Here is a 27,537-nt window from a genome sequence, read left to right on the forward strand (position 1 = left end):
GGCCTGGAAAGGGAGGGCCGAGGGAGCAGGGGAGAGGCAGGAGAATGGGGGATATGATCTTAAGGAGCAGGGACACAGGAAAGGCCTCTGAAGAGGGAGGCAAGCCCCTGGAGGACCCAGAGAATGGTGGCGAGAAGAGCAAGAAGCAGCTGTGGCAGGAGCGTGCAAGGCATGCAGGGCAGGACGGTGGGTGCACTGAGGGCGAGGCCCCAGCCTCTCAAAAGCCCCCCATAACCTTGACAAACCTGAATTTCCACCAGCCTTATCCCTCAGGAGCCTTCCAGAACAATCTCCTCCAGCCAGTTCCCACCTTCTCTCCTCCTAAAATGCCAGGCCCACCCTCACCACCCACTCCCCAGTGGAAATCATCACAGAAGCAGCCTCAGAAAAGACACAGCACAAACCTAGATGGAGAAATTAATTTGCTTGCTAACTGTAACTTCAAGCTTCACTTTTCCTGTAATTGTTAGGAGTAAAGTATTATCTTTCATGATTAATTTTGTTGCTCAGCTGAAACCATAAAATGAAATAAAAACATGTCTAAATAGGCCATTTTTTTAAAATCAGGAAAACCTGGGAGTGAGAAGACTCTTAGAGGCTTCTCTGGGCCATTCACCTGCTGCAGGCAGGACCACACCCTCTTCATCCCAGACAGATGTGGTTTTTTAATAAACCAGATTATACTTTAATCCAGGCATCTTCAAACTGGGGCCCGCGGGCCACATGAAGCGGTGTGAATTGTATTTGTTCCCGTTTTGTTTTTTACTTCAAAATAAGATATGTGCAGTGTGCATAGGAATTTGTTCATAGTTGTTTTTTTTTTAAACTATAGTCCGGCCCTCCAACGGTCTGAGGGACAGTGAATTGGCCCCCTGTTTAAAAAGTTTGAGGATGCCTGCTTTAATCCATTTAAGTACAGTTTCAACCTGACTGCACTTGTCAGCCTCTTCTGTTTTAGCCAACTTTTTAAAGATATCTCTAGCACAACAGCCTAATTTTTTTCAGCTGTAATTAAAGGTTATTTAGACAAGCAACCAACTTTTTGCTAGTCTTTACGGTTTGGCACAAAACAGATTTTTATGTAACTAACAATGACTAGGCAGAAACATGGAAGAGGTGTATGATGGAAAAATAAAGAGCAAAGACTTGTATAAAATGTTACAGTCGATGGATTCAGAATGCTCAAAAAGACGGAAAATATATACATAATTTTAAAAAAATGGAAAATAGATAATTATTTTCTAGCACAAACTGAATTATATGCTACGTCACATTTAATTTTTATCTTTTTCAAGAAATTTTTACCTATTAGGCTTGGTGCCTGTAGCACAGTGGTTACAGCGCCAGCCACATACACGGAACATGGCGGGTTTGAGCCCAGCCCAGGCCCTGCTAAACAACAATGACAACTGCAACAAGAAAATAGCCGGGCATTGTGGCGGGCGCCTGTAGTCCCAGCTACTTGGGAGGCCGAGGCAAGAGAATCGCTTAAGCCCAAGAGTTTGAGGTTGCTGTGAGCTATGACGCCACAGCACTCTACTGAGGGCAATATAATGAAACTGCCTCAAAAAAGAAAAAAAGGAAAAAGAAATCTTTACCTATTATACTATATTACAATTTAATCAGTTATCATTAAGAGCTCAGAAAAGTTTGTAAAAACAATAAATATATTTCAGACTATTCATTTGTTCATCCCTAAAACTTGAGCAGGCTTTCACCGTTGGTTAGGCACTGTGCTAGGCCTCAGGAACGAGGGAGAGGCAGGCAGATGTGCAGCTAAGGCTACCTTTAGAAGGTGAGGTAAGCTCTGCTCAAAATTGCCAATACAAAGCATTCAAATAGGAGGTAGTCCTTGAAAAGGTCAAGGCAACAAGAAAAAGCCAACTTCTTACCCACAAGGATAACAGTAATGAAATACAATAGGCCCACCAGAAGAAAAACTTCCTCTTGCACTGCTCTTTCCCACATTATCTGCTCCCTTATTCTTCGGCCCCCACACCGCTGACCAGGCCCCCTGTCTCCTCCCAGTCCAGACACCTGCAGTGACTTCCACCAGTTCCTCTCCCCTAGTGGCTCCTCTCCAATCCACTCCGCACCCGGCACCCTTATCAGTTAGTTAGGAGAGGCTGGTTTCTGCTGCAGTAACAAACAATCTGTGAAACTCTTAAGTGGCTTAAAATAACAGTTTATGTCTTGCTCACACCATTTAACAATTACATAGTATTGGGCATGTTACTTAACTTCTCCAGCCCTCAGTCTCCTCATCTGCAAATGGGAAAAATAACATTAACATTAAACGAGGTAAGAGACAAGTACTCAGAATCATGCCCCACACTAAGCACTACACCACTGCTGCTGTTGTCCTCACTCCTGACACCCCGAAGATCAGAAGCCTCAGTGCCCACTTCCCTCCCCAGCTCTGACTATACCGGATCATCTAACCGTCTGTTTCTTATAGCAGACCACGAGCTACCTGAGAACAGGCGGCATCAGACTTAATTTTTGCCCTCGGCAAACGCTAAGCTATAGGAACAAAGCGAGCACTAACCCCACATGTGCTAGGCAGAAAGGGAGGGTGGGGTTGAGAAGGACCTGCTCACAGAAGGACCTGGCCTGCAAGGAACCTGACTGCAAGGACACAGTGAGAGTCAGGAACGTGACCCACAGATGGGCAGACACGAGTGACCTGACATGAGCAAGGCCCACCAGGACACAGGCTATTGCTCCCAGGGGAGTCTGAGCAAAGGAGCAAGGACAGTCTGCATTGTAGGATTAACATCAAATCTACCTCCACATGAGAAAGAACGCAATGCGAGGCTCCCCCGTCCCTCGGTCCTCACTTGGGGCCATTATTTCACTGCCCCTTACGCCCTGGCACATGAAAGCAGCCTCAGCATGGTGAAACTTCCTGAAGAGGGAGGGGGTTCTCCATGTCATGACTGGGGTGACAGTTACACAGGGGCAGGCATCTGTCAAACCTTATGGAGCCATTCATTTAAAATCTTTTGTGTGTTACTGTATATAAATCACATGCCAACTGTCACATGAATCCCCTTTGTGTCTTTAGCTCATAAGGGCAGCTGAGGTGGGACATCCCCCAAAAGTAGAGCCTTGTGAAGCAGAGGGGGTGAGGAGAGGAACATATCATCAGTCAAGTGGACGTGGCCTCTGCTGACATTGTTAAATACTTCTCTTCCCTGCATGGCCGGCTCCCTTGGAAGCCGTGCTGAAGACTTAAAGCCATAAGCAGAGCAGGGAATCCTCAGCCCCAATCATCTCTGGCTTCTTAGCATCTTCCACCAGGCTCTGAGTTCCTTAAGGGTCAGGACCTTTTCTTCCCCTTCCTTCTCCCCAGAACCTTGCATAATGCCTGGCACACAGTGTGCTCTTCATAAATATTTGTTGTTCTGGCAAGATGATGTTAAAGTTATCTTCAAAGATATGAGATATACTGCCCTTAAATAAGAATGGTACTCCTAAGTAAGAATAATGTCTAAATTACATTAAATCTTGGTAACTCTAAAGATTTAAATCTCTTTTTTTTTGGATATGTATGAATCCTACTGTCATGATTTATAAGTCCATAAAAGCCATATATTTACTGGGCAGAATAAACAGTAAGCCTGGAATGCATAACACAGCACTAGAATTCTTGCTGTAAAGATTACTGATGCCTCAGGCCTTTAAAAAACGAGATGTCACACGAAACTGTACATCGGCAGCTTGCCCTGAAGATAAAAACATTACACACTCCTCTATCAATCCAACTTTAAATTACAGCTCCTGGCACTCTGCTGTGCCCGTGCATACACGCCTGCATGCAGGAGCACATGGGCTGGTGTGTTTAAATGAACACCTGGCAACCTAAAAACAACATCTTAAAAGATAATTGTCAGAGCATGAAACATTGCACTAACCAGGAACTTCCAAGGTTGTGGATTAGCACAACACATTAAAAGTAACCTTGAAATTAAGAGTGAAATGCCTTAGGAAACTCCAGTTTTTGCAAATTGGAAATTGCACAATTAATTGCATTAATTGGAATCTAATGTTTCGACCAAAAATGATGTATTTTGTTCTAAGAACAACACTGAAGTGGGTAGTTCTCAAGCCATGAATATCTAACTGCCTAGAGGTAAAACTGGTTCTGCTGAGTCTTTTTGCGGATTCTGAATAGTGAGGAAGCCTGCAGCAACACAGACAGGGCTCGGTAGATGGATGTGGTCCACTGCGGACCTGTGCTTTCCGCAGTAGCTCAGGAAACCCTCAGCAGCAACCCTGCCAGGCGGACTATGGACCCACTTCACAAGTGAGCAAGCGGACAACTCTGAGCCCAAGGTCAGACAGGAGTGACAGCACTTCAGGACAATAAGGCTGACACAAGGCAGGCAGTGGGGGCAAATCTAGGGGTCCCCTCACTATAGGGCTTCCCAACACCACTGCTCAGAGTGGTTTTTGTTTCTGCTGTACTTATTTGAAAACGTCAGCCTTAGTTTGAATTTGTGTGTCTCATCACAGAAGGCTAAACTTTGTTTTCTTCTCTTTTACAAATTTCAAAAAAATTAACAATGCACATTGTAGAAGTCCAAAAAATGACAATTTAACAGATGTAGGCTAAATGAGGATGACTGCTTAGAGAAAGTGTGACAGTGTCTTTTTAATAAGTCCAAGTTGAATCACAGAGAATAAAACATTAATTTATTTAAGAATCCTACCATAATTTTGATTTAATAACTGAAATTTCAAAACAATTTGACTTAAAGTCAGCGTATGAAAACCCCTTGAATTCTATGTGTATGTGTTTATCCTATTCATGTTTAACAACACTGTACTAATGTTCTTTCTTCTCAACTGGTTAGCTGGTGGTGCCCGTAGCTCAGTGGGTAGGGTGCTGGCCATATAGCAGGTTCAAACCCAGCCCAGGCCTGCTAAAACAATAATGACAGCTGCAACAACAACAACAAAATAGCCAGGTGTTGTGGGAAGCACCTGTAGTCCCAGCTACTTGGGAGGCTGAGGCAAGAGAATCACTTAAGCCCAAGAGTTTGAGATTGCTGTGAGCTGTGACACGATAGGACTCTACTGAGGGCGCCATAGTGAGACTGTCTCAAAAAATAAATAAATAAATAGGCTAGAAATGATTTTTCAAGATTAAAAACACTGTAAAGAGAACACAGAAAGGGCCAATTTCTTTCTCCCTCCAAAGTACTGAATGAAACATCCAGGCTCCCTTTGGAACACACTCCCAGGCCTCATCCAGGCCAGCACAATTCTGAATGCTCACTGCACCTCACTGCCTCACTGCACCGGAGCTCTGAGACATTTCTATTTTGTTTTGTGTGGGGAGGGTGGAGGGTGCAGGTGAAATTCCAGCAGACCTCTTTCCTCCCAGATTCCTGCAACCAGCTGGTGGGGTTTTTCCTACCAATGCCCTCCCCCCCCCCCCCCCAGGCTGGCTGCCTGGGCAGCTGCAGGTGCAGACCAAAATCATTTCTGGCCACAAGGAGGAGGAGGGCCTGAGAAAGCCTGGGACACCTCTCAGTTCTACTCCTCTTTCTCAACCTTCACGTGGCAACAGTCTGGGACCGAAAAGATGAAAACCAACTCCCCTCCCACCTCCAATGCCGCCATAGCAGTGACTTAATTGAAAAGCATTCTCTTGGATTTCTCTAGTAGATAAATATAACATTGTCACTAACACATAGCAAGTAAATAGTGATGAATCATTCCCAGAAATTAGTCTCACATTAAACCAATTATTCAAATCTCTGAGAGTAACATGAGCTAAGTGCAGCTTACTAAAGGATTTGTAACATAAGATGTACAATAATACAGAAAGTTCAACCTGAAAAGGACAATCTCCTCACCCCCCCCCCACCCCATGCACACTCGCGCACCCGTGTGAACAAGGAGAGGCCGCTCAGTGGAAGGGTCTGAATGCCGCCTGAGGACCTACTCAGAAGATTTCAGTCAAATAAAAACTGGAAATATCCTAAACAAGAGCATAGTTATCGCTACTTTCATGCAATAGTTCTTACATGATTAGAGAACACCTATACAACTCTGCTTTTATAAACATACATGTTAGTTCACAGAACTTTTTTTAAGAAAGCTATCTTTTTGGAAATGTGAAGTCTTTCAAGGCTGCACACCAAATACTGATTTCTTAAACATAGTCTAGATAAAGAGAATCCTATTTTAAACTTAATTTACAAAAATCCCCTTTACTCCTACCTCTGAAAGATTGATAGTAGATGCTGTGTATGTATTTGCAAAATACAACTCAAATCTGAGATCATAACACCTGAGATCTGGAAAAAACTGTAACTTTAGCTAACGATGCCTCTCAGTGGGCAACTCTCATACTCTCGGAGACTCAGCCAGCAGCAGGTCTGCGCCACATGGAAGGGGTGGGGGAGGGCACCTAAGCAGCTGTGCAGAGGTTCAGAGCCCAGGGACAGAACCCGGGGACAGCATGCCTGGGTTCTCATAGGGCTCCATCACTGAATGGCTGTGTGTGATTTGGGCCAAGTTATTTAATCCCAATGTGCTTCAGTTTGCAAATTTGTTAAGATGGGGATGATACTACCCGCTCTAGACAATACATGGTTAAGCAAACTGAGGTATGTCAGGGGTCAGAAGAGTGCCTGGCACATAGTTGGTGTTTGACTACTACTAGGATTGTTATTATTCATGTTGGAATTAATTTACTTTTGCAGAGTCTTGAATAAGGTTCAAAATGTTATTTTTCCAATATAAATAAGTGACCAAGTTAATAATACCTCCCCCCAAAAGACACCTGGGTAATTCCAAATGTAACAAATTAGTACAATTAGTAGCATAAAGAGCATAAGAAAGGTATTGAATACAGAGATTAACCCCAGAGTTCGGGCTCCCTGGAGGTGGGGATTAGAGCCTATGGGGTAGCAAGGAGGTGGTTTCTTCTAACCTCCAGATCCGAGAGTGCACTCAGGAAAAGACCAGAAATACATTCATACAAAGTAAAAGAATGGCAAGGGTTTAAAACATTTTCTCTCCAAGATGTGTCTGCTTTTCAACATAGGGCTCAACTAAAGGAAGTGAAAGACTAACAGTGAAATTCTCAGCATGATGAAAACATCAGGAAGATGAGGGTCTCAGAGAAACGAGGCCAGACCTTTGCCCACCAGAGTGGGTAGCTGTGTAGACACGTGAAGTCCTGAAATGGAGCTGGGACTCCAGGTGGTAGTTTTCGTGCTAGTGCCCTGGCACCAGGATGCCAGCTGGTGAGACAGGGCCAGTCAGTCCCGGGTGGCAGCTCACGGGAGGAGAAGGAATTGGCAAGAACCACAGGCTTCTCACACCCCTGGCACCCTTTCACAGGCGCTGCTTGCTCACAAGCCTGTCACGGAGGATGGGCCCTGCTCTCAGGACCGGGGGACCACCACAACCAAGGCTGAACACAGAGAGGCCGAGTGAGCCTGAGGGACGTGGGCTGTGCCGTGGGGACCAAACACATCTACATAACACCCAGGACACACAGGGGACCATGAAAGGCAGCTGTTAGCTATCTCCTTAATGCTGATTTAATCCTCACAACAAAAGTGCAAGGCAATGAGGCAAGTAAAGTTATCTCCTTTTCACAGATGAAGAAAGTGAGATCAGTAGTTAGGCAATATATAAGAAAAAAATCCCTGGAATTTAAACTGGCTTTTCCCCCTAAAGCAAAATTTCTCCATGAGCCATGCTTAAGGTAAGTGTGCAAAGATGCGGCAGGCAGCCAGGAAGGGTTCCCTCAAGTCAGCCTGGAGCCCACCCCTCGGGCCCTCTCTCAGCAGCTCCTGCTTGACTGACAGGATTCACATTTGTGCTTAACCTTGCAGGGCTCAGGGGACATGGGTTTCATCCTGTCACTGGGTGGCACTGGCATCGCTCTGAGTGGCCAGGAATAAATAGCCAGAGAGGCAGACAAGCGCAGAGGTATCCAAGATCTGAGCAGGACCAGGTCTCTGGAAGCTGAGGCGTGCGCAGCTCTAAGGGAATGCACATGAGGCAGGTGGCCTACAGCTAGGGGGGCAGCGCCCAGGAAAGAGAACCTCCAGTCTAGAATGGGGCCTATCACAGACTGCTCCTCGGTGAAAAACTCCATCCACTGGGTTTTATTAAACGTATCAGATTTGGTTTGCCCTGACATCTGAGTGGCGGACCAGGAAAGACCATTACCACAACTGTCCAAATTCACACTGTTGGTATGGTATTAGACTGCCCAGTGAAGAAGTTATATTAGCATAAAAACTGGTTAAGAGGAAGGCAGACCCTCAGGGACCCCAAGAGATGGAAGCAAGAGCAAACCACTCTGTGAGGACAAGTTCACAGCTGGAGACCATCGAGCTTCCAGAAGAAAAGCATTACCTTCCAGAAGAAGATGAGTGCAACCTAAAAAACACAAATTGCTGGCTTGGTGTCCATAGGTCAGTGGTTAGGGGGCTGGCCACATGCACTGGGGCTGGTGGGTTTGAACAAAACAATAAAAAATAGCCGGGCATTGTGGTGGGCGCAGGCAAGAGAATCATTTAAGCCCAAGAGTTTGAGGTTGCTGTGACACCATGGCACTCTACTGAGGGAGACAAAGTGAGACTCTATCTCAAAAAAACAAACAAACAAACAAACAAAAAACAAACAAACACAAATTGCTGGGAGAAGGAACCAGAGAGAGAAAAAAAGAGAACAAATGAGAAAAACTATACCCCAAGGACTAGAAATAAAGACAATCTCCAAGAGAAAATAAGTGTGTCTTAAAAGCCTAAAGACAAGTACACTCAGGCAGCACAGTGAAAGAACAAACAGATCTGAAAAACAACCCAAAATAATTTTCAGAAATGAGAGCTTCAGTAAGGAAGGCACAGGCTGAATCTGCCCTGGGACTTGGCTCCTGCAGCTGAGTGTGGAGCTTGGGGGCCCAGCCAGCCCACCCTCAGGTCCCAGTGTGCCCAGTGCCCTGCAGGCTGTGCCACACACCTGCTCACAGGTGCTCCTGGGCCTGCAAGGCCCACCCACTCCTGTACCTGCCTAACTCTCGCTCACTCATCCTGCAAGGGCCAATGCAGGGGTTCTTCCCAAGGCTCCGAGGAGAGCTGTGCACACCCACCTCCCAGTGCTTCCACACTGTCTACCCTGTACATGGCACGGAGAGGATGCATTTCTGCATCTGTCTCCTCTACACCACAAATTCCTCGAGAGAGCACTAGGCCAAATTCATTTCTGCGTTCCCCATGTCTAGAATACTCGCTAGTAACAGCATATGGCAAATTACATACTTGTTGAACTGAATTGAAAGTTCTAACTGCTATGCAGAAACAGCATGGCTGTTACTATTTGGAGTAAAAAATACTGTGACTTTAACTCTAACTGTAACATAGCAGTAGGTTTAAATATGAACTAAAACCCACAGCTTGAGACTAATTATCATTTTTGTTCCATTAGAATATGAGAAGTATGAAATTAAAATTCTACCAGAATAAGATAAGCAATTGGCTTTTAAAAGGTGGGGCTGGGAGGAGGGGTGATAATGACTTCAAGTGCTGATGAAAAACGTCCTTTATAGAAACATAACTTTGATCCTCTTAATTTTCAGCTGCTGCCAGGAAGGGGGGAAAAAACTAAATATGCTAAAGATCAAAACTGTTTTAGATGTGGGACAGACAGTTCCATATCTCCAACATTTGAAATAAGAGCACTTTTCTAATTTAACCAAAGAAATGAAGCCTGGGGAGATACAAAGAAATTTCACAATGTCAAAAGCACTCATTTTCATTAGATTGAGACATGTAACAGAAATCTTAAACACTCATGCACTCAGTCAAAACTAATGTAACCAAACCAGAACACCTAACAATGGAAAGTAAATTCAAATTCTTCTTCTGAAGAGGAAAAAAAAAAGAATGTTCAACACAGTGGCAGAAAAATCTTTATACATATTTTCTTTTGTCTCTCTCTCGCCCACCTAACTGCCCTCAGCCCAGCTATTAATTATTTCAGTTAGCAAAATTCTCCAGATCACATGCTAATGTTTTACTTTTTATTGCCATTGCCCAATAGAGAGCCAATGAAAGTCCACAAGAAATGTCCCAGTCACCAATGAACTGCACACAGCCTCTTCTTGTCACAGAGAATAGGAGCCCTAGACACAGAGCCTCCCCCTTCTATAGCATCTCACTGTTACTATTAAAGGGATTCATGTTCACTGTAAAGATCACAAAAGAACATAGAAAAAAAGAAACCACTCCTTAGTTCTCTCAGCCTGAGAAAATTGCTATGACTACTGTAGCATATCGCTCTCAGACCATTTGTCATGGACATACATATTTGTGTACCATAAATATACATAGAACACAGATATAAAAATACATAAAACTGGGGGCTAATCTGATACAGGGCTGCCTCCTGCTGTGAATCCCCACATACCATGACATCAGGAGCACAGTAACAACACAGTACTTGCAGGAAACACAATTTTTATCAGTTGCATACCGTATTACCATAATGTATTAAAGCATTTCCCACTGACAGAAAAGCAGATAATTCTTAATATCTATAATGCTGAAATAAGCATAACTATAAGTATGTCAGTTCCTAAGTGTTTACTGCATATCTTATATTCATTATCTAAGTTATTCCTCACAACAACTCTGCGCCTTAAGTACTAACATTATTCCGGTATCTGGCTGAGTAAGGTTACGCTGCTATTGTTTAGCAGAACCAGAGTTTCAACCTGGGTAGGTTGGCTCAAGAGAAGCATCCCTGATTTATTTGCAGTCAAATCTATGACAACCTTCGTTGTTTCTTGCCCATTAAAATACCCTGGCTTACTTTGAAACATCAATTAAAATAAAATTCTAATTTTCCATGGTTCTGTTTTAAATATTGGATTCTTTCATCAATCCCAAATTGATTTTTTGTTACAGGTAAGCTTGGCTTATTCCCACCAGATAACCAGTTATTCATGGTTCACTTCTGAATGAGCTCTCCTTACTGGGTCATCCTTATCACACGGTCACTTTCTACAGCTTCTTGGGGGTCTGTTTCCAAAGTCCATATTCTCTTTCACTAACCTATACACTTCTGCACATGGTTTTGCTTTAGCTTTAAAGTATAGTTAAGTATAGTTAAGAAAATTCTTTGATTTTCATTTTGTTGTCAAAATTCTGGGAGTTTTTTCTCCCTCAGTGGGATGTCAACTGGCCTAAGTAATAAAAATAAGTTTTAAAACAACAAGTATCTTTAAAATATTCCACACTTCCCTCTATTAATAAGGCACAGCTCTCTGTTTATGTAGCTGGCTTCCGTCTCAGACATTTCTTGTTCCTGACACTGTGAAATAATAATGGTTTTCCTATTACACACAAATCCATTTAAAAGCACCATTGTCTAGAAATTGATTATATGGCAAGGTGAAGAAAATGGGTAGTAGTTAAAAGTGGATTATTTTTTAATTTATTTATTTTTTTGTTGAATCATAGCTGTGTACATTAGTGCAATCAAGGGGTACAATGTGCGGGTTTCATATACAGTCTGAAATGTTCTCATCAAACTGTTCAACGTAGCCTTCATGGCATTTTCTTAGTTACTGTATGCAGGCATTTGAATTCTGCATTTAGTAAGTTTCGCCTGTACCCATTCTAAGATGCACCGTAGATGTGGCCCCACCCATTACCCTCCCTCCACCAAAACCTTCCCCCCTCCCTTCCCCCCCTTCCTTGGCCCTTTCCCCATAGTCTTGTGCTATAGTTGGGTAAAAGTGGATTCTTGAACATATTCTTCTTAGTAAAGTATCTCAAGAATGGAAGAAAAATTATCCAATGTACTCAGCCCTACTATGAAACTAATTTTTGGCTTTCACATGAAAGCTATAACCCAGTTATAACCTAAGAATATGGGGAATGGGGAGAGGGAGGGGAGGGAGGGGGGAGGATGGGCAGAGGGAGGGTGATTGGTGGGATTACACCTGCAGTGCATCTTACAAGGGTACATGTGAAACTTAGTAAATGTAGAATATAATTGTCTTAACGCAATAACTAAGAAAATGCCAGGAAAGCTATATTAACCAGTGTGATGAAAATGTGTTAAACTTTTTATAAAACCAATGTATGGTGCCCCATGATCGCATTAATGTACACATCTGTGATTTAATATTAATAAAAAAAAAAGTGGATTCTTGGGCAATGTCTTCCTTCATCTACAGTATGAGTCAAACTGTGCTTCTCAGAAAAGCCCATGTCCCTGCCCTACAGTCCCCCACACCAATCACAAAGAAACCTCATTCTCTAACATACTTTAGTCCACGACAGGAAAAAGTTCAGCACAAATTAAGAAACTCTGTCATTGTCAAGAGCTGTTGTCAAAGCCACATGTGCTGCTATACAATAAAGTGCCCACCCTAAGGAGTCACACTCATCTGGTGACAGGTTTCAGAGGATAAGTCTCAAATGTTTCTTGCTTTGGAAGCAGTACAGTGAAAAAAGCTGGGGTGCTGGAGTCAAAATTCTACCTGCTATCACCCCAAGCAAGTAACTCAACTACTCCATGCTTGACTCATCAGTGAAATGGGGATAATCACCCACTATTTCATAATGTCATTATCCTGTGTACCAAGTGTCAGGGCAGGTGTGAAGCCAGACGTGTGTGTTGCCTTCCAGGTGCTTATGGCCTAGAGAGCAGAGTGGTGCTGGGAACTGTGCAGGGAGCACAGCTGTGGGCCTGGAGCCTGGTTAGTTTACAACAGTAATAGTAATAGACAAGAGCTCATCGCTGTGTTCTTCTCATGTAATTAGTGCAATTCCGCCTTTTAAATAATGATATGCCTTTCCTGCAAAAAAAATAAGCTTACTACTCCATAACAAGGCAAAGAAAAGGAATTTTTTGAGTCAAATGGTAGAACACTCTTTATGTCTTAAAAAAAAAAAATTTACAGCTGCAACAAACTAAACCACCATAGGTGTCCTCTAGATAGGAATTTTAATTTCATTTACTGTAACAGGAACTGTAAGTTCAGGAAACTAATGGTGACAGCTTGATTTATGAATTTTGACATATTTCTTGAACTGGGATTACATTACAAAGAAGTGGAATTCTAAGCAAGCTAGATCTTGCCTATACACTCAATCTTCAAATCAATAAGCTGAAATTCTGAGCAACTTGCTTCTGACAGAGGAAAAACACACAGTCCAACTGGGATAAGACATACACCTATAATCTCTAAGTTCCTTAACATACTCTCAGCATTGAGCCAGAACAAATTCTGGGCTACACACAGATGATACTTCAGCTATTTACTAGATAATAACAAAAGGGGAATTCAACTCAGAAACCATTCGTGGAAATGACAAGAAAAAAAATTATTCTTGTACTAAAGAAGGTTCTTACATTTGCCTTCATTTTACTTCTTCCAAGAAGTTTCATCTATTAGAAAAGTAATGTACACAGAATACAGAATATGAAGATTAAACTTGGTGAATACTTATGAAATGCTGTCTACAAATTACTATTTAAATATTAATATGAACAAAGGGGGAGACACCAAAATGAACCAGACCTCTTCATTCAGAGAGGCTGGGGGAGTGGAGGAGGGACAGCAGAAGTATGGAGTAAAAGCTGTTTCTCCATGGACCTGTGTTGAGAGGGTTTGTAGAGAAAACACTTTGTACACCTGAGCTCTAAAGCCTAGGTTAAGCTTTCTCAGTAAAGGGATGATGGTTCGGAAGCCCGCCAGATGCTAACACAGAATGAGTGCGGAAGCTGGTCCGAGTGAGAACACAGCACCAAGGGCCATGCAAGCCCCACCTACTTTACACCCCTCCAAGGAAAACACCAACACATGTGAGTCAAGCTTTCCTTAATTTTTCCGCAGAGCAGTCACTCAATTATCCCCGTGATGGACAAGCCAGCCAATGCCATGTAGGAAACAGGTGCTAACACTAATAGCACCAGCATAAAGAAAATAACTGGGAAATAGCCACAGATTTTTTTTTTTTTCAGTTTGATGATTTCATAGGCAAATATGCTACTTAAAAACACATCAGGTAGAAGGAAACGATAAAGGAGGAGCTACCAGCTTACAAGCTCTTGGCTCCTCATGCCTGGATGTGAAAAGCTGAAAGGCAGCCCTGCCCCTCAAAAAAAGAACACTGAAAAAGGATCAGGTTGTGAATGTCCAACAACTGTAACAGTGTGAAACTTTACTAAAGATTAATGGAAAAAGTGAGTTCTGATTTACAAAATCTAAACCTGGGATTTAAAAAATATTTTTTAGTTACTTACAAATATTACATGATGTAGATCCTCTTATACTCTAAAATATACATGATTTGGATAAAAATATGACAAATAACAGTAACTTAGAGTATATCCAAATGTACCCTAATACAAAAGACTTTCAAAAATAATTACAGAACCCAGAATTTAGAGAAACATTAATTCTCATTTGAAAATGTATTTTATTTGTACTAGTCTCTGTTTGCAAATATAGTCAGGAAATTTCACAGCAGAATTTGGACTCCATGAACGGGAAGGATATGTGTTCTTTGCTATATGCATGTAACTTTGGAACCTAAAACTGTGTTTGACGTGTAGTAGACATTCCACAAATATTCTAAAAATAAATTCTCATTCAAGAAAATGTACAAAATGCCTACTATGCACTAGGTATGATTCAGACAATGGGAATAAAACAACGAGGAAAACTTAATAAAAATGTATTACAAAAATGTTTCATGTATTAAATGAAACTTATCTTCATAAATGAGAATTAGAGGGGCCAAATAAAGTTTGTCTTTCCATGCTGGACTTTTCCATACAGACTTATTTTTAAAATGAAGTTATGCTTGCAATGAAAGCTTTACCTGCACATATATTTAAACACCTGGGCTCACTGAGCCTGTGTCCAACTGCTAGGAACCTTTTACATCAGGAAGGAGGTGGAAAAGGGGAAGGAACTGAACAATATTTTCATATAAACTTTGGCAAAATGGACTCAATGACTAAACAGCGTATGGCTCATGCCTATAATCTTAGCACTCGGGGAGGTCAAGGTGGGTGGATCACTTGCACTTAGGAGTTCGAGAGCTCTACTAAAAACAGAAAAACTAGCTGGGCCTGGTAGCACATGCCTGTGGTCCCAGCTACTCTGCAGGCTAAGGCAGGAGGATCGCCTAAGCCCAGGAGTTTGAGGTCTCAAAAACAAAATAAAACAACAACAAAAAAAAACAATTTCTTTGGGGAGAAAAGAAAGTAAATAAACTAGGTCATAGGCCTTTTCTTTCTGAAAAATGCATTTAGCTTTATGAAATAAAAGAAAAAGTTTGGTTTTTCTTCTAAGACTTATCTATAAGATTATAACAATAGCAAAGAAAAGAGGAATGGGGAAGAAAAAGTAATCCATACATTCCTTATTCTAACAAAGAAGGCAAAGAATGCTTCCGTCATGTTCACAGCATTAATATCCCCCTGCTTCTCATAGTAGAAACCAAAACAATCTATGTTGAAGTCCACAAAGGTTTAGAAGTAAACTAATCACTACTGTTGTAGAAAGGGAATACTGTGCAAGTCAAGCACAAAAACAAGGTGAGAATAGAAGTCAGGTGAACTTAAGAACACCTCTTACCATGACTCAGGAAAAGGAGTCTAGCGACTCTTCACAATCCAGGAAACATTATAATCCATCACGTGTACAGACTTAAAGAGTTCAAGGCTATGGGAAGACTGGGACAGATACACTCTGAGCTGATTCACTGAGGCCCAGCACCCTCACTCTCTCATATCTTGCCCCCGACACCAAATCTCAAAGGCAGATGATCACCCTTCCTATCAACACTGCACCCTGCACAGCCAGCCAGAGGACCACGTCACTCATCTCTTCCTCTCTGACAGCCTCAGTGCATGGACTTTTTTCAGAGCTACTATTGTACATGCGTGATCCCCCCAAAGTGACTGCCTTACGTTTTCACTCAATACACGCTAGCTGATTAAACCACATGTAGCCCCTATAGGCCTCAGTTTCCTCATTTAGAAAATGATGATGATAATAACATCTTTTCAGCCTTTTTTACAGAGGCGTCGAAAAGACTCCAACAAACTACTGCAGATGAAAAAAACTGTATAAAATGAAAAGGGCCACACAAGAGCAGGACTGCCATCCACTCATGTTGCCATCTGCAATGAATAAAGTTACACACACAGTGCAGAGACCCAGCTGGGCTTAATAGGCTCTGGTCAAACTTCAGAGGAATTAAGCAAAGCAGGAAGAGTTGTGTTGTGAATACTCTGAGGATTTGGGTTCAAAGAGGCAAGGATGGTCACTAGGTGCTCCTGGAATGATAGCGTCTCAGGAGATGCCTCACCTCTCTGGTCATCAAACATCCCCTAGGCTGGAAACATTCACGTTGGATGAATGGATAAATCACAGTCAGAGATGACAAGTAAGACCCTCGGAGCACCAGACTTGAACCAGGAAGTCCTATGGGATGTGGCTAGCCTAGGAGACTCAGGCTCACCAGCCTCCAGGGTCTGCAGTCTGAAGTCCTTTCCCGCCAAACTCTTGGAAAGCTCTCAAATGAGAGGCACTGTGGTGCAGGGGAGTGGGCACAGGCCTAGGAACTCACAGGCAAACAAATCCAAATTCTACTCTGGGCTCTACAACTTGCTAACAGGATGGCCTCTCTTTAAAATGTGGTTGGCAGAACCTGCTTTGCAAGGCTGATAAGAAGATTAAAGTTGATAATACAGGTAATACACTAAGCCTAATGCTGGGACATGGCAGACACTAAGCAAATAAATCTTAAGTCTTATTTTTCTTCTGGGTGAAGGATGAACCCAAATTAGGTTAGATGATACAAAATTCCCCCTAATTCAGATCTTTAGTCTTGGAACAGAGAAGGAGCCAAATTTCCCCAGAGGCCCCAGTCTGGGCAGAAGTGGGACAACCCAGACAGACAACACAAGAAGGAGCAGTCTGGTGATAAAGAGCTGCTACATGGTCATCCATGTCCCCAAAACTGTAATCAAAGCCATGTGAGGGCTAGCAGACTCCACTGCACAATGAGCAAACACACGCAAAACCCAGCGGGAATCAGGATTTGGCTACAGAATAAGAATGTTCCAGCAAATCTAGATTAAGACTTTGGTGTTGTATCAGAGTTGTTGGTAGGAGGAAAAAATCCCTGAAGTAAATGTCTTCAGGTTTAGGCCTTTTGTTGACACAGAAAAGAAATTGGGAGAGACAGAGGTTTTGAGTTGATGCTCAAAGAATAAACTCCTCAACATCCTCTGCAGGGGTCCTCAAACTGCAGCCCAGGGGCCACATGAGGCGGTGTGATTGTATTTGTTCCCGTTTTGGTTTTTTACTTCAAAATAAGATATGTGTAGTGTGCATAGGAATTTGTTCATAGTTTTTTTTTTTAAACTATAGTCTGGCCCTCCAACAGTCTGAGGGACAGTGAACTGGCCCCCTGTTTAAAAAGTTTGAGGACCCCTGCTCTAGAGTTTGCTCAGAAATCAGTCGTGTTATTAGCATCTGCAGGGGCAGAGCACACCGCGGCTTCCCAAGTGCCCGGCAGCCCCCAGGGCACGCTCCATATCTGCTCAGGGTGCAATCTGATCCCGACTTCAGTGAGGTATTTCACAAGCCTTTTAAGGGTTACTACATTTTGTTCCTATAAGAGGCCAATCCAAACTAGCAACAAAAGAATAAACACAAGAAAAACCACCTCTTTTGTGTTTAAGAAAGGCATTTCTTGGTCATTACAAAGGTAAAGTGTTTTATTCTCTGTAAACTTTCTTCTATAAAAATTCATCCAGTAATTTTCCCAGAGGAGTCAGCAGTCTTCTGTTCACTACCTGCTGAAGGCTGACAAGTGCTAACTCGGCATGCACATCCAGTGAGAGTGCACCTTAGCTGGCATCTGGCTCTGTGCCCCTTTAGGAATTATTACAGTTATTAAATGTACATAACAAATTATCCCCAAATTTAGAATCATAAAATATCCATCTCATTTTTAAATTGTTTCCCCGTTTTTCAGACTAGACGATTTCTACCTATGTATCCTCGAACACATGGGCTCTTGCCTCTGTCATCTTTCTCAGTTTGTTAAGCATATTTGGTAATTTTTTAAAACTTTATATACTGTATTTTTTAATTCTAGAATTTTTTTTTTTTTTGAGACAGAATCTCACTATGTCACCCTTGGTAGAGTGCTGTGGCATCACAGCTCACAGCAACCTCAAACTCTTGGGCTTCAGCGATTCTCTTGCTTCAGTCTCCCAAGTAGCTGGGACTATAGGTACCCACCACAATACCCAGCTATTTTTTCTTTTGTAGTTTTGATTGCTGTTTAGCTGGCCCAGGCCAGGTTCAAACCTGCCAGCCACGGTGTATGTGGCTGGTGCCATAACTAGTGTGCTACGGGCACGGAGCCCATTTGGTTCTTTTTTATAATTGCTATTTATCTGCTGAGATATCCTACCTTTTCATTCACATGAAGAATATTTTCCTATACATTCTTGAGTATAGTTACATTTGTTATTTTAAAATCCTGGCCTGAGATGGGTGTGGTGGCTCATGCCTGTAATTCTAACACTCTGGAGGCTGAGGCAGGAGGACTGCTTGAGCTCAGGAGTTTGAGACCAGCCTGTGCAAAGGCCAGCCCCCCTTGCTATTAAAAATAGAAAAAATTAGCCAGGTGTGGCAGCGTGCACCTGTAATCCAAGCTACATGGAAGGCTGAAGCAGGAGGATCACTTAAACCCAAGAGTTTTAAGGCTGCAGTGAGCCATGATGACACCACTGCACTGTAGCTGGGAAGACAGAGGAAGACTCTGCCTCAAATAAATAAATAATAAAATAAAGTAAGATAAAATAAAATAAAACTCTTGTCTGCTAAACCCAACATCTGTGTCATCTCAAAATCAGTGTCCATCGAGTACCTCTTCTCTTAGGATCAGGTCACATTTTACTGTATGTTGAGTAATTCTGGATTTGATCCTGGACACTGTGAATGGTATGGCTGCAGAAACTCTGGATTCTATTATATTTCTCTAAAGATTATCAATATTTTGGCATACGCAATTGTCTTAGTTGGATTAATCTATAAACTCTAGGGTGGCAGCTCACATTTCAGTACAACTGTTTTATCCTTAGTGCAGCTGCTTGAGCCTGCTGCACACATGTGTGATTTGGGCATTAGCAGGACCAGGTAGTTGACACACAGATTTGGGAGCTTGTTTCTTGCCTTTCTTGGGCCACTCCCCCATCACTTTCCAATGGCTGTGGTTGCCCCAAACTGCTCTTCAATTCACTGAGCCAGAAAGACGGCAGATTTCCTACCCGAGCTTTCACAGCCTTCCATGGCGCCAGCTGTGCCTCCCCCCTCCCAAGTGCCTGTCTGCAGCAGGGCTGCCTGTTCTGTCAAGTTTGTGTCTTCACATAACTACCTTCTGTCCGGAGTTCACAATTGTTACGTGCAGGGAGACAAGCCCAATGATAGCCACAATCCTGTGGGTCATGAACTCAGAAAGGATGTTGCGTGGCAGGATGTCCCTGATCCTTGTGGTATCAGCAGTGCAAGTAAGAAACTGACAGTTTCTCAGACATGCTCGGTCCCCGATGCGCCCTGCCTAGTCCCTGCCTGGTCTCCCTCCCTCTCCTCACTGCATCACACCATCCAGGGCTTCTCCAGGTGACTCAGCAACTCCTAGCAAGGTGACCTCAGGGAATCTGTACTTCGTACATGTTGAATGACTTCTAAAAAGCTGGAAACAGAATCTGCCAGTCTGTTAGATTAGTTAACAGACCAGTTAAAGGCTATACCAGAAATGGTACAGGATCACTGCTGCCAAATTCTATTGTTCAAAACAGCCACAGGGCCTGCCTAGCACAAAGGATGGAGAAACAGAACCAACACTCGCTGGGGCAATGCCAAAGTCACACTAAAGAATACAGGCAAAATGACAGGTATTTTTGTTGCCATCTTGGGAAAATATAACCTGACACAGATACATTTAATATTTAGAAGCAAAACAAATGCCACCCACAGTAAAACTCCAGGAAGACATGGGAATGCTAGTTCAATGTGAGGCACGTGGTCCAATTCTCCCGCCACCCTTTTTATCTCTCCCTCACATTCTCGATATGATTACCTCTAAGCTGTTCAGCACAAAGAAGTTTCTAAAAGCAGCCTGCCAATTTTCTACAGACGTAATACTTAAACATTAATTTCAAAAATAAGAAAAAGTTTATGATGCTATCACCCATAAATGTAGGCTACAGATATAAGTTAAGGCCTTTCGTTTGTTTTTCAAGTTAATGGTCAATGTGACTAGTGTTTATTATGTGCTAGAGAATTTTCTAGGCTCCCTAAATACATGTTTTTATTGACTGCTCTCTATACGAAATAAGCGTGTGCTTAAATGCAGAGGTCTACTCAAACATTGACAATTTATAAGAAAGGAGACTGGCTCAAATACAACTAAGGACAAACACAATGCAAAATTATAAAAATACAAACTCTCATATAAACAAATATAACACATTATGCTTACCAGTAGGGGAAATATAATTCACATAAAATAAATATATAACGTATTTCATATGTACACTTATATACATGTAGATTACATATATATGTAATATGTCTCTCTCTCTCAAGCTACTTTCTAAGCCCCTCAAACTTTCATTCCAAAAACCTGAATGTGTACTGCATTCTGAATACTGTATTCTAAATGCAGCCATGTATATCTGACACAGACTGAGAAATATCTTACCTTGTCTTGGTTCTCTTTATTCTTGTAACACAGATTTCCAATCAGGCGAATGAGATGAGACTTAAACCCCTCTGCCATATTGGAGACGTCACCTTCCGCCTTCACGCAGCCAATGGTGCTGAAGATGTTTGTAGTGTCTTTTCCAGCTACGTGAATCAATCGTAAAACATCTACAATGAAAAGAATACATTTCATTTTCCATAGAAAAATACTTTTTAGTATTTTGTACTAATTTTCTATAAACAAATCTAATTTATTTTAACAGATTTAAGGTAGAGTACCAAAAGCTTCTTTTAAATAATGATCAGAAGGCTCTTCTTCCTTTGCTTTAAATGTTTTTGTCTCTAGTTTGGGGGAGATAAGTCATAATTATTACCCCAACTTGGACTTTCTATTTATTCTCAGAGAAATTAGTTAAAAATTTTCTAGTATCTTTCTTACAAAGGTTGCCAACCTCAACTTCTTTATGAAAGAATTTATCTGGTAACTACAGTCGTCCCGGTCTAAAGTACAATCCCTACCTACAATGACTCAATGACAGAAACCAAGAAGAGAGTTTGTTTCTTCCTCAGTGGTCAGATAATCAGAAAGCAGTGTGTGTTCTCAATAGATCTATTTTAGCTATATTCAGAAGAAATAACTTACCACTGATATATTCTGATTATCTCCTGGCAGTCTATGAAAACAGAAGATCTTCCAGGAACTATTTGTCCTCACATCATTTCATTTAACTCTCTCAACAAACCTGGGCAGATAATCACTCTCCCAATTTTATAATGAAGAAATTAGGGTCAGAGAAGTGGGCAACTTGGCAGAGGCAGGTGGCTCTGCCCTGGCTCCAAACTCATGCTTTCTCCATAAAGTGTTTTATGTCAATTATCACTAAAAGCACTGTATTCAAAATAAAACACTGATAAGGAATTCTAAATATCTTCTTCTATACCTCACTATCAGCTCATATATACGTCTGGATACAAAGTTACCTTCCTCAATATATTGGCCTTCAAAGTATTATCTTCTAAAAGAAAAAAAAAAGCAGCAGTAGTGAATAGCAACACGAAGCACAGCCATCCACGAGGAACAGGCTCCACCTGAATTCTTTTGCTAACGGCTCATCCACGAGGAACAGGCTCCACCTGAATTCTTTTGCTAACGGCTCTTTGCAAGGTTGGTAATATCTCACAACTTCTTGGTTAAAACAGTTTTCTTACACAAATTGAATAAAAAAATACGTGTGAGGCACTGTTTCTTTTATTCTTAACAAATCTACCCAGGAAATATTTATAGATATTATTAAGCTATAATAATATAAAATCACCACCATCATCACCACACCCACTACTGGCGAAACCTTGACCATGTATGTGCACCCTCAGAGGAGGCACGATGACCCTTTCCTTGCTGAGAAGAAATGCTGAGTTAGCAGAAGGGAAGAGCCGGAGCGACAGTGTGGACTTGGATTATCTGGCCCCAAAGCCTAAACCCCAATGCCACGATTCTTCTCTAAGAAAAAATACTCCACAAAAAACCTTAAAAATACATCGCACACTGAAAATTAAGGATTTGTGTTTGGATTTATATTACAGTATGACAAGCCTTACCTACAAATAGTATATACGATGTTTCACTCACCAATCACTCTTTCCAGCAAGCCAGGATAAATCTGCAGATAGCCGAGCAGCTCAGTATTAGCAGTCATTTCACACAGCACGTCCAGAAGCCTAATGGTAGCCAGTGCCTCCTAAAACAAAGAAAACATAACTTTTAACTACATTTGAAGTTAAATGACCTAACACTTATAATTAACCGTAAGAGAATAAAATATTTCAATAAAGAGTCAGTGCTTGTATTGCATCTAAAGAAACAAAACAAGGAAGAACAAAAGTATTAAATATGTAGACGAATAATCACTTTCACTAACAGCAGACATCTGCCATCAAGAATGTAAGATAATGGTTGCAGCACAATTCACAAGAAGCTGTGGAAGTGACCCAAGTTGTCCATCAACCCATGAATGGATTAAGAACTGTGGCATATGTACACCATGGAGTACTAGTCAGTATTTATTCAGCCATAAGAAAAGATGGAGACTTCACATCTTGTGTGTTTACCTGGATGGAACTGAAACACATTCTTCTTGGCAAAGTTATCACAATAACAGAAAAATAAGCATCCGATGTACTCAATACTAATAGGTAAACAAGTACATGCTCACACAAAGAAAAACAGAAGTACGGTCTAGCAACGGGGAGGGAGAGGGGGGAATTGGGGAGAACAGGAGGCAGGGGCTGGGGGAGGAGGGAGAGTAATGGGCGGGATCTCACCTATGTGTCTAATACAAGGTTGTTCAGCCCACCTCCTGGGTGAAGGGCTCAACTACAACTTGAACTTTACTTGAGAAATGAAAACAGTGTAACCTCAACATTTGTACCCTCATATTGATCTGAAATTTAAAATAAACACCCCAAAAAAGAGAACATAGATGATGGTCATTATGTGTCTTCTTGGGGCAAAGAGTCAGGAAAGTTCTTATTCAAGCAAAAATACCTTCCAACAGTGGAATAAATATTCAAAATTACTAGCTACATAACATTTACGCAAGTATTTTCTTTTTAAAGCATTCTCAGCATCCAAGTTCCATTTTAAAGATCCAAATATCCTATGAAATACATTAATTTTCTGCCCACAGAAATCCTGTAAAATGCCATAGCTCAAAGAACTCTACTTCACATAAATGCACATGTCTCTGAATTTGCCTTTCTCCAGTTATTAACATCTTACTGGTTCCCTCTGTAAAAAAGTTGAGAAGTCCAGAAATAAATCCAAATATATGTAAGAATTTAGTATATGATATAGGTAGCATTAAAACTAGCGGAAAAAATGAGATTATTTCTATTCACTAAATCGTATTGATACAATAAATTAATAGCCAGCATTTAGGGAATTTAGCTATGTACCAGTCATCACACTAAAAGCTTATATTAAAATAAAAATCCATTTGGGCGGTGCCTGTGGCTCAGTGAGTAGGGCGCCAGCCCCATATATGGAGGGTGGCGGGTTTGAACCCAGCCCCGGTCAAACCATAACAAAAAATAGCCAAGCATTGTGGTGGGTGCCTGTAGTCCCAGCTGCTCAGGAGGCTGAGGCAAGAGAATCGCTTAAGCCCAAGAGCTGGAGGTTGCTGTAAGCTGTGATGCCAGAGCACTCTACCGAGGGTGACAAAATGAGACTCTGTCGCTAAAAGGGAAAAAAAAAAAAAAAATCCAATTTAAAATAAAATCCATTTTACAGGTAAAGAAAACAGGCACAGAGACAATAAGTAACTTCTCCAAGATCATCCACTAGTAACAGAAGAAATGAAGATTCAAACCTGGTCAGTCTCATACCAAAGCCTGTATAATCTCGGACAGTCACAAGACATAAATAATTCATGTGAACCCATAACTCACTCCTTACATGAAAAGAAATTCTAGATCAACAAAAATGTGGGCTAAGTACTAAAGGCACTACACTACGTGGGTGCATATTTCCACAATCTAAGTGGAGAAGTTTACTAAATATGTAAACAAAATTCAGAGGCCAGGATAAAATTGATAAGTCTAACCAGATTAAAAACAAACAAAAGACTTTTAAAAGGCTAAGAATATCGTAAATTCAAACAGAAAATTAACTATGTTTTTAAAAAGTTTATTATATATATATGACAGAAAGATTAATTTTCTGGAAATGTTTTTTAATAAATGTAAGTAAAAAGGTAACCTAAAGCCAGGAGAAGTGGCTCACATCTAAATCCTAGCACTTTGGGAGGCTAAGGAGGAAGGGTAGCTTGGGACCAGGAGTTTGAGACAGGCTGAGCAACACAGTAAGGCCCTGGCTCTAAAAAATAAAAAATTCACCATACATGGTGGTGGGTGCCTGTAATCCCAGCCACTCAGGAGACTGAGGCAGGAGGATCACTGAGCCCAGGAGTTCACAGCTGCAGTGAACTGTAATGATGCTACTACTGTGCCTGGGCAACAGAGTAAGGCCTTGTCCCAAAAAAGGAAAAAAGACAAAAAGGTAACCTATAACCTAATATCTAACAGGCAAAATAAATGAGCACACTGGTCAACAAAAACCATTAAAGAGAACTAGTAACTAAATAAGATTTACAAAGGGCCACCCATGGATTCTTGTGCTGCCTCTGGTGTGCCATTTAGAAATATTGCTAACAATTTTAAATACATATACTTATAATCCCTGATTTACTTGTCCAAAGTTTGTCCAAGGATATTTACTGAAACATTATTGTGAAAGTTAAAAAAAAAAAAAAAAAACTAGAAGCAAATGAAATGTCTAGGAAACAAATGAAAAATTATGATGCATCTATATAGTGAAATACTATTCAACTATTAAAAAGCATTAATATACATGTTTTAAAGTGGAAAGATGTACAAATTCCATAAGTTAAGTGAAAAGGGTGGTGGCGCCTGTGGCTCAGTAAGTAGGGCGCCGGCCCCATATACTGAAGGTGGCAGGTTCAAACCTGGCCCTGGCCAAACTGCAACAAAAAAATAGCTGGGCGTTGTGGTGGATGCTTGCAGTCCCAGCTACTCGGGTGGCTGAGGCAAGAGAATCAATTGTCTAAGCCTAAGAGCTGGAGGCTGCTGTGAGCTATGACACCCCAACGCCCTACCGAGAGCGATAAAGTGAGACTCTGTCTCTATAAAAAATAAAAATAAATAAAAATATAAAAGGTGAAAAAGGCTGAAGAAAAATGTATATACTGTGAAATATTGTGAAAAAGAAAAAACATACAGATATGTTAAAAAAAACTTCCAGAAAAAAACAAAAATGGTATATGCAGATGTGTAGAAAAGATAGGGAATGAGTAAAAGGGGAATGAGTAAATGAGTAATTTATGTTTCAATTACTTTAGCTTAAATCTTTCTTACAATAAAGAAAATATTATTTGCATAATGCAAAAAATTAAGTCCTTAATAATAACTGGAATGAAAGAATATCTTTTTAGTTATTCCATAAATATATCTAAATACTTCCTACATTACAGACACTACAGTGTGACTTAAGCTAGAGTAGCAAGGAAAAAAAAGAATGAAAAACCTAACCTGACGACAGTTCTCATGACACATGGGTATCAGAAAATATAAAATTAGGGTGGCGCCTGTGGCTCAGTGAGTAGGGTGCCGGCCCCATATACCAAGAGTGGTGGGTTCAAACCCTGCCCCGGCCCCAGCCCCAGCCAAACTGCAACAAAAAAATAGCCGGGCGTTGTGGCGGGTGCCTGTAGCCCCAGCTACTTGGGAGACTGAGGCAAGAGAATTGCCTAAGCCCAAGAGCTGGAAGTTGCTGTGAGCTGTGACGCCACAGCACTCTACCGAGGGTAACAAAGTGACATTCTGTCTGGAAAAAAAAAATTAAATAAATAAATAAATATATATATATAGCTAAAAACAATGGTTTTCTAAGTTTTCAGAGCCAAGGCAAGGTTCACTACAATTGGACAAGATACCGTAAATAATCTAGAACTGACCAAAACGTATCAAAACATGGAAACTAGTACACAAAATATATCAAAAGATAGGAGTAAGTACATTAGTATGAGAACCCAAGACTATTTTCACATAGGAATGCATGTATTAAAAAAGCCAGGATAGGGGGGTGGAGCAAGATGGTGGCCGAGTGACATCTTCCTTGCATCTGGGCACCGTGAGTCTGGGGAGATAGGACTCCAGGCATCTCTGGCTGGTGGGATCTGCCTATCATCACCCCTGCGAGGATACAGGGAGTCAGCGAGACACTTCTGGACCCTAAGAGGAGGACTAAAACAGTGGAAAACCGGCAAGTGGTCGCGTGTGCTCAATCTGTCTAAACCCGCCCACAACTTCCACAGGCACGAGAACTTAAAGAGCAAGAGGAAGTGAAAGGAAAATTAGGGCAAGGAAACAGATAAAAGAAATCACTCATGAAGAAGAATCAGCAGAAAACTCCAGGCAACATGAAGAACCAGTCCAGAACAACCCCGCCAAGGGACCATGAGGTAGCTACTGCAGAGGATTCCACCTATACAGAAATGTTAGGAATGACAGAAAGGGAATTTAGAATACACATGTTGAAAACAATGAAAGAAATGATGGAAACAATGAAGGAAACTGCTAATAAAGTGGAAAATAACCAAAAGGAAATCCAAAAACAGAATCAAATCAGAGATGAACGATATGAAGAATATAAAAAGGATATAGCAGAGCTGAAGGAAATGAAACAGTCAATCAGGGAACTTAAAGATGCAATGGAAAGTATCAGCAACAGGTTAGACCATCCAGAAGAAAGAATTTCAGAGGTAGAAGACAAAGTTCTTGAGATAACTCAAGATAGTAAAAGAGGCAGAAAAGAAGAGAGAGAAAGCAGAACGTTCACTGTCAGAATTATGGGACTTTATGAAGCGTTCCAACATACGAGTTATAGGAATCCCAGAAGGGGAAGAAGAATGCCCCAGAGGAATGGAAGCCATACTAGAGAATATTATAAAAGAAAATTTCCCAAATATCACCAAAGATTCTGACACACTGCTTTCAGAGGGATATCGGACCCCAGGTCGCCTCAACTCTAACCGAGCTTCTCTAAGACACATTGTGATGAACCTGTCCAAAGTCAAGACAAAAGAAAAGATTCTGCAAGCTGCCAGGAGTAAGTGCCAGTTGACCTACAGGGGGAAATCCATCAGAGTGACCGCAGACTTCTCTAATGA

At 41.4% G+C, this 27,537-nt stretch overlaps 1 protein-coding gene across 1 annotated transcript in view; it reads right to left on the bottom strand.

Moving 5' to 3' along the window:
* ATXN10 (ataxin 10) overlaps nucleotides 1-27,537 on the bottom strand; it is a 146,814-nt gene that overhangs the window by 43,654 nt on the left and 75,623 nt on the right. Inside the window, exons 8-9 of the mRNA XM_053582507.1 lie at nucleotides 22,422-22,530; nucleotides 20,790-20,959 (exon numbers count right to left, since the gene is read on the bottom strand). Of these exons, the coding sequence (XP_053438482.1) occupies nucleotides 20,790-20,959; nucleotides 22,422-22,530 (279 nt within the window). The remainder of the gene's footprint in view (nucleotides 1-20,789; nucleotides 20,960-22,421; nucleotides 22,531-27,537) is intronic.

This window comes from Nycticebus coucang, chromosome 3, assembly GCF_027406575.1.
Source record: "Nycticebus coucang isolate mNycCou1 chromosome 3, mNycCou1.pri, whole genome shotgun sequence".
Taxonomy (NCBI): domain Eukaryota; kingdom Metazoa; phylum Chordata; class Mammalia; order Primates; family Lorisidae; genus Nycticebus; species Nycticebus coucang.